This window comes from Oryza glaberrima, chromosome 3 (assembly GCF_000147395.1).
Source record: "Oryza glaberrima chromosome 3, OglaRS2, whole genome shotgun sequence".
NCBI lineage: Eukaryota > Viridiplantae > Streptophyta > Magnoliopsida > Poales > Poaceae > Oryza > Oryza glaberrima.
This window is the reverse complement of record NC_068328.1, coordinates 10,351,582-10,367,452: the sequence shown is the minus strand read 5'-3', so window position 1 is coordinate 10,367,452 and position 15,871 is coordinate 10,351,582. Positions and strand designations below refer to the sequence as shown.

The window sequence follows — 15,871 nt, the reverse complement described above, 5'->3', positions numbered from 1 at the left end:
GAAACGTGATCGATTTATCCCGGGCCCCGGTTTAGAAGCTAAAATCTTGCAAGGTTTGGGATTGCAACGGTGAGTGAATTGGATTCATGTGGGTAGGCAATGGTGAGTGGTTAGATTTAAATTTCCATGATCTTTTTCACCTTTTACAGTAGTTTGATCCGATTAGCTAAAACAAGGTTTGAAGAAATTGTAGAGATCATACTTCCATGCCCCCAATGAACGAGATGTGAGCTTCTATTAATAAGTTGTAAGACCATCTTCCCTACAATTCTACATACCGGCCAAAAATGATTGTTTGTCAATATGGTATGATCCATTATTAATTATGTTGCTGTCAAACAATAGCACACTGCATACTGATGCATGCATAAAGCTGACTAACAAGTTCAAGACAAGTGGATCCATCGTCTATAGTCCTAGTAGGCACTAGTTTATATATACTTGGACAGACTACAGAGCCATTATTAGGTGAGAATATTTTTAGATTTAACTGGTTTCTATACCAACAGAAAACAATTGAGTAAAATCAATCAGGGTGCAATATCCATCATCAATAAGGCCTTTCCATCACTGGAATGGCAACCTTCAGCAAAAATCCAATCGAATACTCCATAATGTAGTGACTCCTTGCCACTTGCAGCAAGAAGAACCAGTTCTGGTTCAAGCACAAAACTGCATTTATGATCCTTTCAGGCTTGTACAAACTGTCCAATGATGAGCTCACAAACAGCCAACCGAAACCACTTCATCTGTGTGAATTCAAGAGAATATGTCAGTCATTTTCTTGGTTAAAGCATCAATGTTTATATAGAGTATTGGACAAAAAAAAAAAACAGGGTTCACATAGCCAAAGCAAGGCGATATTCTGAAGACTGATGCAGCATAAATAAAGTATAAAACAGAAGAGAGTATAGAATGAATTCTCATTATAACAGTATCAAAACGATTTTTGCTATTTCTAAGTTGCCTAATTTTTCTGTCTTTGGCCTCGGTATACGGATTGATTTCTCATTTCAATCCAATAATTTAGAAAATTAACTTATATCGTGAAAACTCATTTTCCCATCTTCAATAGCTATCCTGTTATTAAATAATATTATTCATCACCACCAAAATGTTAGGCTGCTACTAGATCAGATGGCATACATTTCTGCTGCTTAAGACAGCACTGTTCCACCTCTGCTTCATGAGAAAACACCAGGATAGGTAAAGAGCCACAGTAAGCAACAAATAATTGTATTCTCTCCCATGAGAAAAGCAGAAATAAAAGAGAAGTTACCACAGAAGTGATCTTTGCATTGATGAGAACCCCTCGGCCTCAGGACCTTCACATGGTGCTCCACCACCACTAGCGGACACTGCCTTGTTTTCGGTGTCAGCTACTGAATCTGAATCGGTTTTACTACTACCGCTTAAGCAGTACTTCTGCAGCCATCTATCAGTCTCCCACAGAACATGCATGATGCTCTCCCTCGCAGAATACCCATGGCTTTCAAAAGGGAGTATCACCAAACGAGATAGTGCGCCATGGCCTTTCAAGGCATTGAAGAATCGGTCTGACTGTAAGAAAAATATCACTGATATAATTAGATAATATTAAACCATTAGCCAAACACTGGAATCATAATCTACGAATGATCCACTAACAATGAAGTAAGACAGTATCCTGGATAGAGATGATGTGAAGAGGTCATTCCAGGGGTCGCTAGACCAGAAAATTCGTACCACAATAACCATGTAAGCACTAAGGTGCTGAAAAACAGTCGACCTAATTTCATATATGCAAAATTACGGCCCTGCTACAGTGCATGTTTAGTACTCCCTCCGTCCCAGAATATAAGAAGTTTTAGAGTTGGACACGGTTATTAAGAAAGTAGGTAGAAGTAAATGGTAGAGGATTGTGATTGGATGAGTAGTGGAGGTAGGTGAGAAAAGTGAATGGTGGAGGGTTGTGATTGGTTGGGAAGAGAATGTTGATGGAGAAGTTGTTATATTTTGGGACAGATCTTGAGAGCTAAAAGTTGTTATATTTTGGGACGGAGGGAGTATTTGCATTTTCTAATTCTATCATACTATTGTAAAGGTTTTGGATGCTTGTAATACTTTCAAATGGGATACTAATACATTTACTAAGATAAACTATGTACATGCATAAATAATTTTTGGGGGCAGAACTGTAAAAAGTCCAAACTTCTGAGGGGCAAAATATTAAAGGTGACACAACTCTTCTGCAGATCTAGGTAATATGTTTTACCGCATAAGAGTAAATCAGTTACATGGGACTTTACCTGCATCGTAAGTGTTCCAGAGTTGTTGTCCTGCTCTCCATGAATAAGCAAAATTGGTTTCTTGATCTTGTTGGCCGACATGAAAGGGCTCATCTCGACATAGGTGTTAGTCGCCTCCCATAGAGTTCTGTCCTCATTCTACAGAAAATGCAAGTTGTTAATAAGGGCTGAGACTATGCACCAAACAGGCAGCTACCTATGCAGAATTCCTGTGTTACCTGAAACCCAAATGGTGTCAGTGTCCTGTTGTAAGCTCCAGAACGAGCAATCCCACAGCAGAAAAGGTGAGGAGCATGAGCTAAAAGGTTTGCAGTCATGAATGCACCATATGAATGACCACCAACAGCAATTTTATCAGGGTGAGCCACCTAAAGAACAGTGAAAATAAAGCTCAATCTTCAAAAGCACTGCCCATGATGGATGAACAAATTATGCATATTTACAAATATAAAGGTTTCATGTATGAACTTTGCAGAAACTATATAGAAGTTACTAATGGGTGGGCCGTGGGCCTTGTGCCACTCTTACAAACTAGTTCATGAATAACATGGGGAAAAAATCAAAGATACTATATGTATGAAGGGCTCCATGAACAAAGGTAGAAAAGCTCACCCCTCTCCTAACAACTTCCTCAACTGCAGCCTCAGCACTAGTTACTAGCTGCTCCACGTACCTACAAGGTAGTTTGCAATACTAAAATAATAAATACCATGGTACAACTGTAGCATAGATTGGAAGTTTCTAACCACAAAAGAATGGAGTTAAGTATAAAAAACAAACCTGTCATTGGCCTCTTCATCACCTTCTCCAATAATCGGGATGGTTGGACCTGATAAAATAGCAAACCTGGCAACGGAAGTGATGACTTGTTAAGTGACAACACGCAACAGAAACAAAAAATAATAATTTTGTGATAAATGCATCAACAATTTGAAGGTGAGAAGAAGATGTTGTCCTTGAGAAACAGCAGTAGGAAATGTGGTATGCATATTCTTGAATAGAACGAAAAATAATACCCTCTAGCCAACCAAAGCAGTGGGGATGTAGCACCAATGCCTGGAAACTCATTAGGTGAGCCACGCACTTGTCCAGCAGCATCCTTGCTTTTAAACTCACCAGGGTAGGACCAAACTAAACATGGCAAAGGTCCATCCTGTGAAGGATCATAGCCTGGGGGCAGGTACAATGTAGCTGTTAGTTGAACCCCATCCTTCCGTTGGTATCTTATCATCTCCTTATACAATGAAGCAAGCTGAGGATATGGATGGGGAAAATCTGTGATCTGAACTTGCTTCTTTTCTGGCCAAATTTGCAGGTAATACTGTGTGTTTTCTGTTTTTGATTCTTTTGATGTAAGTATCTTTAACTTCTCAAGTGGCAGTTCCCCATCAGTTTTGTCCGACATAAGTGCAACAACAGTTTCATAGTACTTTTCCTTGTCACTTTGCCATATCCTCTCTTTACTTCCAGTATTTCTGCAATAACAAAGGTGTCAACTAGGATCGGGCACATATTGTTCAAACATATACTTATAAGGCATATAACTATTGATGGATATAGACATACATATCAAACAAATCAAGGAACGGAACATTTCCTTCTGGTGTGGCACCCATCCCATTCAGCAAGATGTAGGTATTTTCATCTTGCTTCTTAACTTTTGCAATAACATATGTCCCCATGGCAGTTCTTCGTAGCATTGGTGAGCCAGGATCAGAATATACATCTTCAGAAGATCTATCGAATAAGATGCGTGGACTGACATCTTTTTTATCTGGGGAGATAACCCATGTTCTTGTTTTCCGTGTTTTGTACCAAGATTCATACACTAATGCAAGAGATTCATCACACCAAGAGGTCCCTCTGCATCAACAGAATATAACAGGAGATTAATTATCTGATAGAGTTAGTTAAGAAGGCAAATAAATCGTCACAAAGGATTAGCATAACTAACATTCTAAAAGGAAGTGTCATTTAATCATATCTGAGCACCAAATATAGATAATTTTGATGTAAGAGACTTATACTATATATATGGTTTATTGGTAGGAAGCTTTGTATTAATGTCCTTGTTTATGGGAAGTTTCCTACCAGTAGTATTGAACTATGCCAGATGCAGAAAGCTTAACCATGATGCAAATGCAGTGAACATAATTTACTGATCCTACTAAAGTAGGCTAACACATCGCTCAAAATACATACGCATATCGGAGGTCAAGTTTATGCAGAATCTCTGGTTGTTCACCATTTATAGGCTCAGCATTTTCCATGTAAACTATGTCACGAGGTGACACCTCTACTTTTGCATCTCCACCATCCTGTGTCTCCACCCTGACAAAAACAAAAATATATAAACTATTTTGCATGCACCACTTAATTATATGATACTTTTGCCTGGCAATTCATTTAGATGGAATTAGGAGTAGCTAAGCCAAGTAGGAAAATGAACTCTTTCTATATGCTAATAATATGTTAGTAGCATAGAAACAATCAGGATGGAATACCAATCTCTACTAGTTAAAAGAAATTGCTATGGTAATGGTGCTGATGCACTCTATGCATCCTCAGTTCCAAGGTTTTTACCCTTCTAGCACCTGCAAAGATACACTGGTTTTGCTTGGAAATTGTTCTTATTCTGATACGCATTTGTTTTTATTTTGCTTGGGAACTGTTCTTATTCTAATACACATTCTTTTTTATTTTCTCAGAGTTTTTTTTTTTCAAACAAGGTGAAATAGAACATTACCATGTCTATTTACATCAAATAACATTTTTCAGTAAAACCAATAGAGTAAAAGTTGTAACATTCAAAGCTTCGAAACCCACATACTAAATAATAGTCCCAACAAAAGGGCAAATAAAAAATTTACAGCTGCGTTAAAAGTTTGCATTATTGTCTCATGTAACCTTAAGTTCTCAACCTGCTATCCTCTTGATGAAAGGATAGACTCTAAGGAACAATCCAAGCAACTAGTGTCTGATCAGATTGGATGGGCCTCCTTCCAGATCTGCTCCTATTTTGATATGTATCTACTCCTTCGCTTATTATTACTTAATTCAATTGAACGCTACTATCACTTGTACAAACACAAATAGAACGGTTTAAGTTTGAAACAACCACATAATACACAATTTAGGATGTCTGAGACATGAAAGCTACTTTTTGGCATATGGGAATTAAATTGTCTGATGAATGTTATTTTTTCAGATGTGAATTAATGGTGTGGTCTGTGTTAAATTTGTTTTCAGATGTGGATTTCATGCATACATAAATTAGTAGCTAGCCTGAACTGAAAATATTGTCTGTCAGTAAAAAAAAAAAAAAAAAAAAAAAAAAAAAAAAAAAAAAAAAAAACTGCACTTAAAAAAAACTGATGATTGAAATTCTGTTCTACATACCAGTACAGCATCGCAGGTTTATCTGGCCTCCAGTAGATTGAACGCTTTCCCTTGCGGACACTGCTTGTTGCTATTGGAATGTCCTCAGCAAGGGGCAAATCACAAAGTTCCCTAATGAATTCTCCATCTACAGTCCATAATTCAACTTTCTTCGGAAACCTTCCACAAGGTACAATATAGGAATATGGACGGTGAATAGAAGAAATCATTAAGTATTTGTCATCTGGTGATGGGTCAATAGATGTATATACAGCAGGAGGGCCAATTGGCTTTACTGTTCCATCAAAAGAGGCCAATACAAGCTGCGAGGTCGCATAATAATCAAACAGATCGGCATCATATTCATCTTTCAAAAGATCCTGGAAAGTTCTCACTTGGACCACATTTGATGTCTCATTGGACTGAATTTTCGGACCAGATGGAACTGAGGGCTTCTGCGGTGGAGCTCCACGTGACAGAGGGATAGTGCAGACAAGCAAAGTAGAATTGTTAACCCATACAAAGCTGCAACAGCAAAACAAAAGTTCTTTAGAAGTAGGACAGGAGAAAACAGCAGAAATTGATATTCAATTTCACCTGTCAAAAATAGCATTTAAGTATATCTCAGGAGATTTAAAAAGTGGTCTTGCTTCTCCAGATTCCACATCTGCAATCCACAAACGTAGCTTGCCGCTTGTGTTGTCCTCCTAATTGAATCCACACTAGAGTTCATTATATCTAATCATTTGAACAAATCACATCCATTTTTCAAAGGCAGCCAACCAATTACCTCATCAACTCTAACGCTGAATGATAAATGGCGTCCGTCTTGTGACCTAGGTCAAATGGTTCAGTGCATAGAGTTAGGAATAAAGTAATCCATAATAAAAGTAAAAATCATTTCTGAAACAGCTAAAACTGGAAGCAAGGCAATTAAGAACCAGAAAAAAAAATCCTTGAAGTTCCTTGATGGAAGGTCCAGAAAATTACCAGGTGACAAAATTAATCCTTGCGCCTTCAGGATATCCATGGACCACTTTCTCTGGACCCAAAGTCCCATCATCCATCAGCTTATGGATACCTATTCCAGTGTAGAAAGACCTACAAATTATGTATATCAGATTTCCAATCATAACATGTCTTGGACATAGTACTAAACTTGTCACAGATAAAAACGATTAGTTAGACAATGAAAATTTACCCAAATTATTTATTATACTTACATTCTGCTTCTAGTATTAGAATAGCCATCAATTCTCACACCAGCAAGTTTCTCTTCAGGCTTTGCGAGATCCGACAATGGTGGCAGTGCTCGGCGCTTCAGGAATAAAATCTTGTCCTTGCTTGGCGAGAATGATAGCACGGGTAGCGGTGGTGCATCAACGATGTCTTGTATTTCTTTTGGAGGAAGGCGGTAGCCCATCATCGCTGATGAAAGGTCTGCAGAGCAATTAAATGCATCAATTGTTGGCTGTACCACTGGTCTACATTATCTTTTCTCGTTGACAAAAAAGCCAGGACAGAATCTGCTCATACAGAAATTAAAATAGATGTTCACCAGGCATATACGTTAACTATGTCAACTAAGACAATCTATCATTGAACAAGCCAAGCAAGACAAACTAACCTATATGCAGCTCTAACAGGTCTGTCAAACCTAAAAAAATAAGATGCCAATCAACTTCTTTTGATCTTTTTGAAACATGAGAAGCTAAGCGCTATGGCCTTCACCAATCTATCTAGCGTTAAACTCATACCACGAACAAAACCTAAACAAATTTGAAGCACTCAAAATCACCACTAAAAAAATCCACGATCTCTTCACGAACCGATCCCCTAACCAAAGACTAGTGCTCCAATCTCGTCTCCATCAAAACCACTCAAAATCCGCTCAACCCACAGCCTCCCCGCGATTCCACTCACTACAAAAGCAAAAAAAGATCACGCAATCAACGAAGTCAGCACGAACCATCGTCCTCTTGGGCAAGACCGGACGCTGCAGCCGCCGCCGCCGGCGGCTCGCTGGACTCCCCGGCCGCACCACCGGCGGCGGCGACGATGTGGGACAGCCTTGACGCCGCGGAGGAGGACATGGCGCTCCGGCGAGGCAGGCCGAGAGGGCGGCGAGGAGGACGAAGAGGAGCACGCAGAGGCGGGACTGGGAGCAGAGCGAAGCGGAGGCACGCCCTCTGGAGGAGGATGGTGAGGGAAGACATGATTTTTAGGTCTCTACCTTTCTTCTATAGATAGCATTACAATAGTGGGGATGGTGGGTACTCGTGGTCGTGGGATTGATGGAACCGGGAAAAAGATATTTCTGCTGTTTTGATATATTCAACTGATTTTCTTTCTATGCTTGAAAATTGAATTTCGAGTATAAAAGTTTTTTTTTTTGGCTTTTGTCGCAAACATAGATGATGTACTCCATCCGTCTCGTAATATAATAACCTATGATAGGATGGGATATTTCATAGTCGAATGAACGTAGACAGGAGGCAGGTACAGATTTGTTGTACTATGAATCGTTTTGTTATATTATGGGATGGATGGATTATTACTAGTAGTAGTTTTAAATTTTAAATAATTTTGGTTTCTTATTGGCCTAAATTTCGACACTTTTATTGAGTGCGATGTAAAATTTAAGTGTATCAACGAATGTACGCCGAATTAGTACTCCCTTCGTCCTCTGAAAAACAAATCTAGAACTGGATATGAATCTGGATAGAGATATGTTTAGATTGATAGTACATGGAAGAGCTATTTGGCAAAGTCTCAGGGCCCCTTTGAATCGCAGGCCCCTTTGAATCGCAGGGTAGAAAAAACGGAGAAATAGGAAAAACACATGATTCTGACAGAAATTGAAGTGTAAAACAGAGGATTGCAAAACACAGGAATGGTCGTTTGATTGGAGCGCAGGAAAAATACAGGAATCGAATGAGAGAGATAGACTCAAAGAAAATTTTCCAAGAGGTTGGAGCTCTTGCTAATTTCCTCCAAAATCCACATGCTATGTGTCATTCCATAGGAATTTCATATGATTTGGAAAGCTTCAATCCTTTGAATCAAAGAGCTAAATAGAAAAATTTTCTATGAAATTTCTATATAAATTTTTCGATTCAAAGTGGCCCTCGTAATGGATCTATCAGACATGGTCTATTTATCTCTTCGATGAGGGTCATAGAGAGGATACCGATGTATTTGGCAGCTAGCGGGTGAGACATTTCAGACTGTTTATGTGGCGATATCGCACTGCCGCCTGAGCAATTACCGGATGACTGGCTAGAAGATCCCCGTTTATTTTTCTCCCCTGCTTTATTCGCATTCCACTACAGATCGTCCAGTCCTAGTGCGTGTGTTTCTGGAACGCGACCTGCAACGAACCGCCCGCCGTTAGCAAAGCTTGAAGGCTTGAAGTCTGTCCAGCTTTCAGGTACTAGTACAGTTTTTATCCGTCCCTGTCCCTGCCATATAGTTGAACAATATCTTGTCAGATTATCTGAAATCTAAACGAGTCTAGAAGGCTGAGATCTAAACTTCAACTGCAAACTATAACTTCCTCGTTTTCCATTAGCATGTTTTCTGATACATTTGTGTAAAAGAAAAATGTATACAAGTGTTCAATTTTGCATATTTATAACAATTAATTTATAATTAACCATGCGCTAATGAATCACCCTGTTTTGTGTTTTGTGTGCTGCAAATATACTACTCCAATATAAAGTTTCAAACAGGCCTAAAACTTCATATTGATGGTAAAAAAAAAAAAGGAACCAGATGAGGAGTGAGGACTGGAGCTCAGAAAGTCACAATTCTGCTGCTCTAATCAAAATCTTCAGTAACTGAGAAGTCAAAAAAAAAAAAAATCTTCAGTAACTGAAATGCTTGGCATTTGCTCAACTTTGTCAAATTGGAAACTATCTTTGAAGTGGAACAGGAAACAAACGTTGGAGACATATGCTCCCTAAAACATATCTGAATATGATATACATCCCTATGTTATTCTGTAGACGTTCAACATCACTGCTATCTTTTTACCATTTGGCAGGACCACAAGGGTTTCTATATACAGTGGCTGAAACAAGAATTACATAGAAGAATCATATCCTCACTTAAAAATACCAAAAAAAAAACCTAAACGTGTTACTCAAAAGGAGACATGCTATGCTAGTATCAAAGTTTGCAGTCTCAGAACAAACTGAACCCCTGCGATTCCTCCTGATTCTCTTCTGATGTCTCATAGTATGTTGGCTCCTCTCTTTCCCCACTTCTATAACTATATGCATACTCTGTACTCTCTTTTGAATAATATGCTGATGCTTCATACTCTGGCTTGACAAACTGAAGCATATACTTCAAGCCATTTATGACATCGTAAATCATCAATCCAATTCTTCCACCAACCCAACTGCCCAGATGGCTTCCTGTAAGATAACCAAACCTCCCCAGCCTCTCCTCACCATGGAACCCACCTACATAGGTTCCAAATAGGGTGCCGGTACCTCGGAGAAAACCTTCAGTCATGCTTCCACCGAAGTACATGGCTTCAAAGAAGTCCCAACCAGAAGAAATTATCGGCCCCAATATCCTCTTGGCTTGACGAGCTGCCACTTTTGCGGCTTTCGCACCAACCTTCTGAGCTTGCTTTGCTGCCTCAGCGGCAGACAGGCCTTCTGTCACAGCATCAGCCAATGCTTTCTCAATGGCCCGGTGCCTCACCCTTTCCGTATGTGCAGTTTGGAGGTTGTAGACATACAACTTGATGCCCTCCTTCACTGCGCACGCAAGGCTGCCTGAGCCCATATCAAAACAGTTCATGAACGTAAACTGTCCACTCTTTGATGCTTCCTCCTTCCCGACAAGTTCCCTGAACTTCTCAGCTGTAAAATGCAAATTTTCAGAGTTCAAAAAAAAAAATCAAAACATCAACAGCTAACAGCTATCAACATAGAACTACTAATTTTTTTCATGTTCTTATCCTGGTGTACCCACTTATCACAAGCTGTGTTTTCAAGTCGTCCGATTAGTCGTCCTTATCGCTACCCTGACCTCGATCAGGAACTTCGAAGTGATTAGTTCGACCAGAAAACTTATTGTCCGACTAATCACGACTAGTCACGATTAGTCGATCAAATTAGTCGTGGACGACTAGTCTGTTAGGGCAAAAAATATGTGTTAGACTTTACACTTCAGTGGCAGGCCTTTTGCCCAGCCCAAGAAGGCCTTTACCCCTCATCTAACCGACTAACCCTGACCAGACATCTAGATCTAGTCACGAGAGAGAGGGGAGAAAAGATGAAGGACTTATTGCAACTAGGACAGGTAAATGATTTAACTTTTAAGACCTTAAGTCAAGTGTGAACTGTCAACTGTGAAAATCTGATTATCCTTAGTTTGTACTATACTATACTAGTATACTATGGTAATTCGTACTTATAATCATCTATATATTATCCTGGGTACCCCTAGCCTATAGTCACCGACTAATCTCGACTAGTCGGTGCCCTTACGACTAGTCCCGACTAGACGACTTGAAATCACTGATCACAAGATCAAGGGATTGGTTGGCAGGGCTCCCAACTTAGCTTCTTAACAAGACTTCACCATTAAAAATTGATATATAACACATGGATTTAGTATTTAAACTATGAAAAAGAAGAACTTGATATATGATGAAATGTCTGCAAAGTGTGCACCATAAGATCATAACACACGTACACGGTTGCCAACCAGAATTTACAAGGTAGGCAAAATACACCTAACAATCATAATTGGTTCAGCTGATAGACAATTTTAAGAATATAACTGAATATATTGGCAGTTGGCATCCCCAGTTCGTCACAGTGGTAATATTCTAACCTTCAAGACCAAGATTATATACTTGTACTGCTTGTTCAATGTTCCACCCATCCTTCCTATCTTAATTACATTGAATGACCTCCTTCGGTCATTCCAGCAAAAACATCCGTACGCATTAATAATTAAATAATTATACCAATTTAGTACCAATTTCAACCAAATTTACGCCTTCCTAAATTATGGCCAAAAGAATTATGAAAACAAGGACTACATTGGCAGAGCATCTTTTTAATAGGCACTCAAAGTTCGGGCTGAGGACTCTATCCTAGCTGGACCAAATGAACTAGGCTCGACCTAAGGGCACGATAATTATTAGTTTTTGTTTACCTCTAATTCGAAATTAATACAGGTACCAATCATTTTCAGTTGACTACCTTATTCTGCAATCTCCACAACTACAATGACGTCATTAGTTTTGCAAACGAGACGGTAAGAAAACCATATCATTTGGAGTGCCTCCTAAAGCTATGGCCTTCACTCTTCGAAGCAATTACCAATCGCCCAAAAGCCCATCACTAAAATTCTCTCCACTCAAAAAAATCAACCAAACAACATCCAATCCTGCTTGACAAGAACAGCGCCCTCCTTGTCCCACCCAACAACAATACGCGAATTACAGGATGAAACGAAAAAAGCAGACATGGAAATTGCACATCAGGACGTCCCCAATCGACGATTAACCTACTCTCCACGAGGCCGTACAAATCCACAGATCAAGAACGGGAACTAACCGGTCATGCTGAGCGCGAGGACGCCCACGATGAACAGCAGCAGCTGGACGCGTCGCTTCTGGATGTCCAGCATCTTCGCCCTCCTCCTCCGCCCCCTGCCTCAGACGCTGCGGAGATCGATTGCCCTCGCGGATCGCATCCACCGGAGGAGGAGGGAGGAAGGGAAAAAAGAAAGAATAAATAAAAAAGAATGGTCGCAGCGTCAACTCCGCGGTTGCCGCGTGTTACTCTAGAAACGAAGAAGACGATGCGCGTCCAGCTCACTGGCACGTGGGGTCGTGGGCCCCAGATGTAGGAAAAGCTTGGAGGACTGCGACGTCACGGGGCTAAAAGCTCGAGGGCCTAAGTGAAAAAACTTCGGGGTGTTGAGCTGATCAACTGAACAGAACTGCCCCCAAGACTTGTGGAGTTGTAGCGAAGCTGCAAGAGTGACGCGGCGGCGGCGATGGACGGCGGCGGGGTCGAGGCGGCGACGACGGCGGCGTGGATGGCGCGGCACCGGGGGATGTACGAGCGGGCCACGAGGCACCCGTTCACCGTCTCCATCCGCGACGGCACCGTCGACCTGTCCGCCTTCAGACGCTGGCTGGTCAGTTCCTCCCCTCGGTCTCCAAAATTCCCCCATCGCTTATTAGGCAGACAAAAGATCTATTGTAATTCTCGTAGAAATATCAAAGTTCTAAATGGTCTGAAGTGACACCGTTCAATTGTTCCTTCTGGTTAGCAAAAGTCCTAGTTGGTATTAGCTGATTAGCCAAGATTGGAAGGGAGGCACGATGAAGGTTCATTGTTAGAATTTGCAGTAAAAACTGTGAGCTGCGAGAACATTGTTGGATTCAGTAATTGACCCTATTGTGTTATCTTGAGTGTTGGATACTTAGAAGATGTTGGTACCTGGCCACTCCAGTAATAGCTTCAGGCCCTAGCATTTCTTTCAATTATGAGCATCTGACTCATTCTTAATATTGTATGAAAAATGAAAAAAAAAAAAGCTTTATTCCAACGACTGAACAAGAAAAAACAAATAGATAAAGGTGGTTCCTAAATGGGGGAACATATCCTATGCACACTCACTTCCCATGCACATCAACTAGTAAATATCACGGAAAATTTTAGAAAAAAACTGATATGTACTCTTAATAGTATTACACGTATCTACAAAATCTTATATTCAAATTGATTATATTTTAACTATAACAAAAAGGTGAAAAATCTAACAGTTTTAAGAGTACAAATCTATCAGAATTTTGTCTTTTTTACGACTAAAATATAATGAATTTGAACATAATATTTCATAGATAGGTGTAATACTATTTAAAGTATTTGTCCAATTTTTTCTATAATTTTTTGGACATTTGTTAGTTAGTGTGTACGAAAAACTTGTGTGCATTGGATATGTTCCCAATGGATGAACGGAATACAATAATCACATTTTCATGCCTTACTCAGGGCCAGGACTACATGTTTGTGAAGGAATTTGTTGCGTTTCTAGCTAGTGTACTGCTCAAGTGTTGCAGACAGTCAGATGGCTCGGACATGGAAATAATACTCGGTGGCTTAGCTTCCCTTAGTGATGAGCTCTCTTGGTTCAAGAAGGAAGCTGAAAAATGGAGTGTTAATCTAGCTGAAGTTTCTCCTCTGAAATCCAATACAGAATACTGCAGGTTCACGCCTATCAAATTTTTGCATAATTTTACAGCTATAGCAACCTGAAGAATTATTTCTGTGGTTCTAATCAGGTTTCTCCAAAGCTTCAGCGAGCCAGAGATCAGCTACGTTGTTGCCATAACTACCTTTTGGATAATTGAAACCGTGTACCAGGATAGCTTTGCTTTCTGTATAGAAGAAGGCAACAAGACGCCACCTGAACTCCTGGGGACCTGCCAGAGATGGGGAAGCCCTGAGTTCAAGCAGTACTGCCAGTCTCTGCAGAGAATTGCAGATCGCTGCCTCGCAGAAGCGTCAGCTGATGCTGCGAGGAGTGCTGAAGAGGCCTTCCTTCGGGTGCTTGAGCTGGAAATTGGTTTCTGGGACATGAGCTCTTCTCGATCATGAACAGCAACAGCATCTCGATCATGAACTACTTGGGAGAAATAATCGAATAATGGTGCAGCCGGTTCCATACCGAACCCTGCAGTGTACTACTGTGTTTTCCTCTTCCTTTTATCCCCATTTCTCTCCTTACTCCCATGAACATTGATGTATCATCGTAACTATGAAATAAATGAAATAATGCCGTTTCCTCCTAATCAAAATCATCGTCGAATTTCAAGTTCCTGGTTAGAACTCATATATCAGTATCACCGCCGGTTGATCTGCCTGAGACAGCTTTGACACTGCTGAATGCTGATCATCATCAATTGACAGAATTCCATTTCAACGTGGCAAATATACGATGGAACATGTATTCCAAAAGCACATCGTCTCATGCACATGCTCCTAAAATGTCAAGCCAGAGTATGAATTTGTATTCCAAAGGATCGCTTGTCCTGCAATCGCGGTTACTGAATACTCCCTCCGTATTTTAATGTATGACGCCGTTGACTTTTTAACTAACGTTTGATCATTCGTCTTATTCAATTTTTTTATGCAAATGCAAAAATACTTATGTCATGCTTAATAGAACAGTTGATGATAAATCAAGTCACAATAAAATAAATGATAATTACATAATTTTTTTAATAAGACGAAAGGTCAAACATTTGTTAAAAAGTCAATGGCGTCATACATTAAAATACGGAGTGAGTATTTGTTTTTGTAATTAACAAATAAAAAACCTCGCATTATTGCAAACTAAGACAAATTAACGATCAAACTTACACGCCCAAGAGGCAAAGTGTACACCCCAGTATGCCATGCTGCTCTAGCTTGCTTAGAGCTGAAATGTGTAACACAGTAACAGCAATGGCGAAAGCCATGGATGAACTGGTGGCGCTCGTGTGGGCTCAGTCTTCGTAGGTGCGGCACTCGTCGGTCTCCGGGTTGTCCTTGCAGTACTCCTCGAGCGGGTCGCTGTCCTTCTTGCGGTCGCGCGCGTGGCTGGCGGCGGCGCTGAGCTCCTCCACCTCGTCCCACGCCGCCGCGCACTCGCCGCCCTCCGGGTCGCCCGCGCACGTCTCCTCCGCCTGCTTGATGCTCTCCGACACCTTCTGCGCCAGCTCCGGCGGCGTCGGCGAGCCCGCCGCGACCACCACCGCCAGCCTTCCCAGCGCGCGCCCCTGCCGGCGGCCGGCGAACGACACGACGTTCCGGCGAACCGGTAGCGTAGGAGCCAGGGGCCCCGGGAGGGTCGTCGGAGCCTGGAAGGTGGCCATGGCGGCCACGGCGAGGATGGTTGCCATGGCTCTGGCTGCCTGCACCCCGAAGAGTGTTGCAGTGAGGAAGGAGAAGAAGGAGGTTTTGGGTTGGGGTTTGGTTGTTTGGGCTAATGCTGTTTTTATGGCTGCATTTATCTTATCTCTATGTGGCCAATAGCGTTGTGACAAATCAGCCTTGCCAGATTTCCTTTCTAGAAGGCATCGTCCGTTTTCGATCGAACGATCGAGCAGCACGCAGTTCGTGCACAAATGCTTAGTACTAGCCCCATTAGATTAACACGAATTAATACAATGTTGAAGA

General features: G+C 41.0%; 4 protein-coding genes across 5 annotated transcripts; 1 reads left to right on the top strand and 3 right to left on the bottom strand.

Annotated features, from left to right (window-relative positions):
• Positions 1-291: 291 nt before the first annotated feature.
• On the bottom strand, positions 292-7,913 carry LOC127767490 (probable glutamyl endopeptidase, chloroplastic). 2 transcript variants are annotated; one of them, XM_052292845.1, is made up of 15 exons: positions 7,636-7,913; positions 6,890-7,106; positions 6,657-6,767; positions 6,457-6,502; positions 6,264-6,373; positions 5,688-6,191; positions 4,491-4,619; positions 3,855-4,151; positions 3,305-3,763; positions 3,069-3,134; positions 2,901-2,961; positions 2,507-2,656; positions 2,289-2,426; positions 1,280-1,560; positions 292-749 (listed from the first exon to the last, which is right to left on the bottom strand). In XM_052292845.1, coding segments are annotated over exons 1-15 (2,817 nt in total). In that variant the 5' UTR covers positions 7,883-7,913; the 3' UTR covers positions 292-748. The 2 variants fall into 2 exon arrangements, with proteins under 2 accessions (XP_052148805.1, XP_052148803.1); XM_052292843.1 differs by lacking the exon at positions 292-749 and having other exon boundaries at positions 1,276-1,560.
• Positions 7,914-9,554: 1,641 nt separating this feature from the next.
• Positions 9,555-12,461, bottom strand: LOC127767499 (uncharacterized). The gene is made up of 2 exons (XM_052292855.1): positions 12,254-12,461; positions 9,555-10,543 (listed from the first exon to the last, which is right to left on the bottom strand). Exons 1-2 carry the CDS (start codon positions 12,324-12,326, stop codon positions 9,852-9,854), a joined length of 765 nt encoding a protein of 254 aa, XP_052148815.1. The 5' UTR covers positions 12,327-12,461; the 3' UTR covers positions 9,555-9,851.
• A 153-nt stretch (positions 12,462-12,614) lies between these two features.
• Positions 12,615-14,643, top strand: LOC127767501 (bifunctional TENA2 protein). The gene is made up of 3 exons (XM_052292857.1): positions 12,615-12,842; positions 13,703-13,917; positions 13,993-14,643. Exons 1-3 carry the CDS (start codon positions 12,699-12,701, stop codon positions 14,306-14,308), a joined length of 675 nt encoding a protein of 224 aa, XP_052148817.1. The 5' UTR covers positions 12,615-12,698; the 3' UTR covers positions 14,309-14,643.
• Positions 14,644-14,903: 260 nt separating this feature from the next.
• On the bottom strand, positions 14,904-15,679 carry LOC127767503 (calvin cycle protein CP12-1, chloroplastic-like). The gene has a single exon (XM_052292859.1). It carries the CDS (start codon positions 15,592-15,594, stop codon positions 15,199-15,201), a length of 396 nt encoding a protein of 131 aa, XP_052148819.1. The 5' UTR covers positions 15,595-15,679; the 3' UTR covers positions 14,904-15,198.
• Between the last annotated feature and the right edge of the window lie 192 nt (positions 15,680-15,871).

Coding starts and splice junctions, on each gene's coding strand:
- LOC127767490 (XM_052292843.1), bottom strand. CDS start 7,882: ATGTCTTCCCTCACCATCCTCCTCCAGAGGGCGTGCCTCCGCTTCGCT. Junction 6,192..6,263: donor TTAAATGCTATTTTTGACAG/GTGAAATTGAAT, acceptor TTGCTGTTGCAG/CTTTGTATGGGTTAACAATT. Junction 2,657..2,900: donor AGGAAGTTGTTAGGAGAGGG/GTGAGCTTTTCT, acceptor ACTGTTCTTTAG/GTGGCTCACCCTGATAAAAT.
- LOC127767499 (XM_052292855.1), bottom strand. CDS start 12,326: ATGCTGGACATCCAGAAGCGACGCGTCCAGCTGCTGCTGTTCATCGTG. Junction 10,544..12,253: donor CCTCGCGCTCAGCATGACCG/GTTAGTTCCCGT, acceptor TGCATTTTACAG/CTGAGAAGTTCAGGGAACTT.
- LOC127767501 (XM_052292857.1), top strand. CDS start 12,699: ATGGACGGCGGCGGGGTCGAGGCGGCGACGACGGCGGCGTGGATGGCG. Junction 12,843..13,702: donor CCGCCTTCAGACGCTGGCTG/GTCAGTTCCTCC, acceptor TGCCTTACTCAG/GGCCAGGACTACATGTTTGT. Junction 13,918..13,992: donor TCCAATACAGAATACTGCAG/GTTCACGCCTAT, acceptor GGTTCTAATCAG/GTTTCTCCAAAGCTTCAGCG.
- LOC127767503 (XM_052292859.1), bottom strand. CDS start 15,594: ATGGCAACCATCCTCGCCGTGGCCGCCATGGCCACCTTCCAGGCTCCG.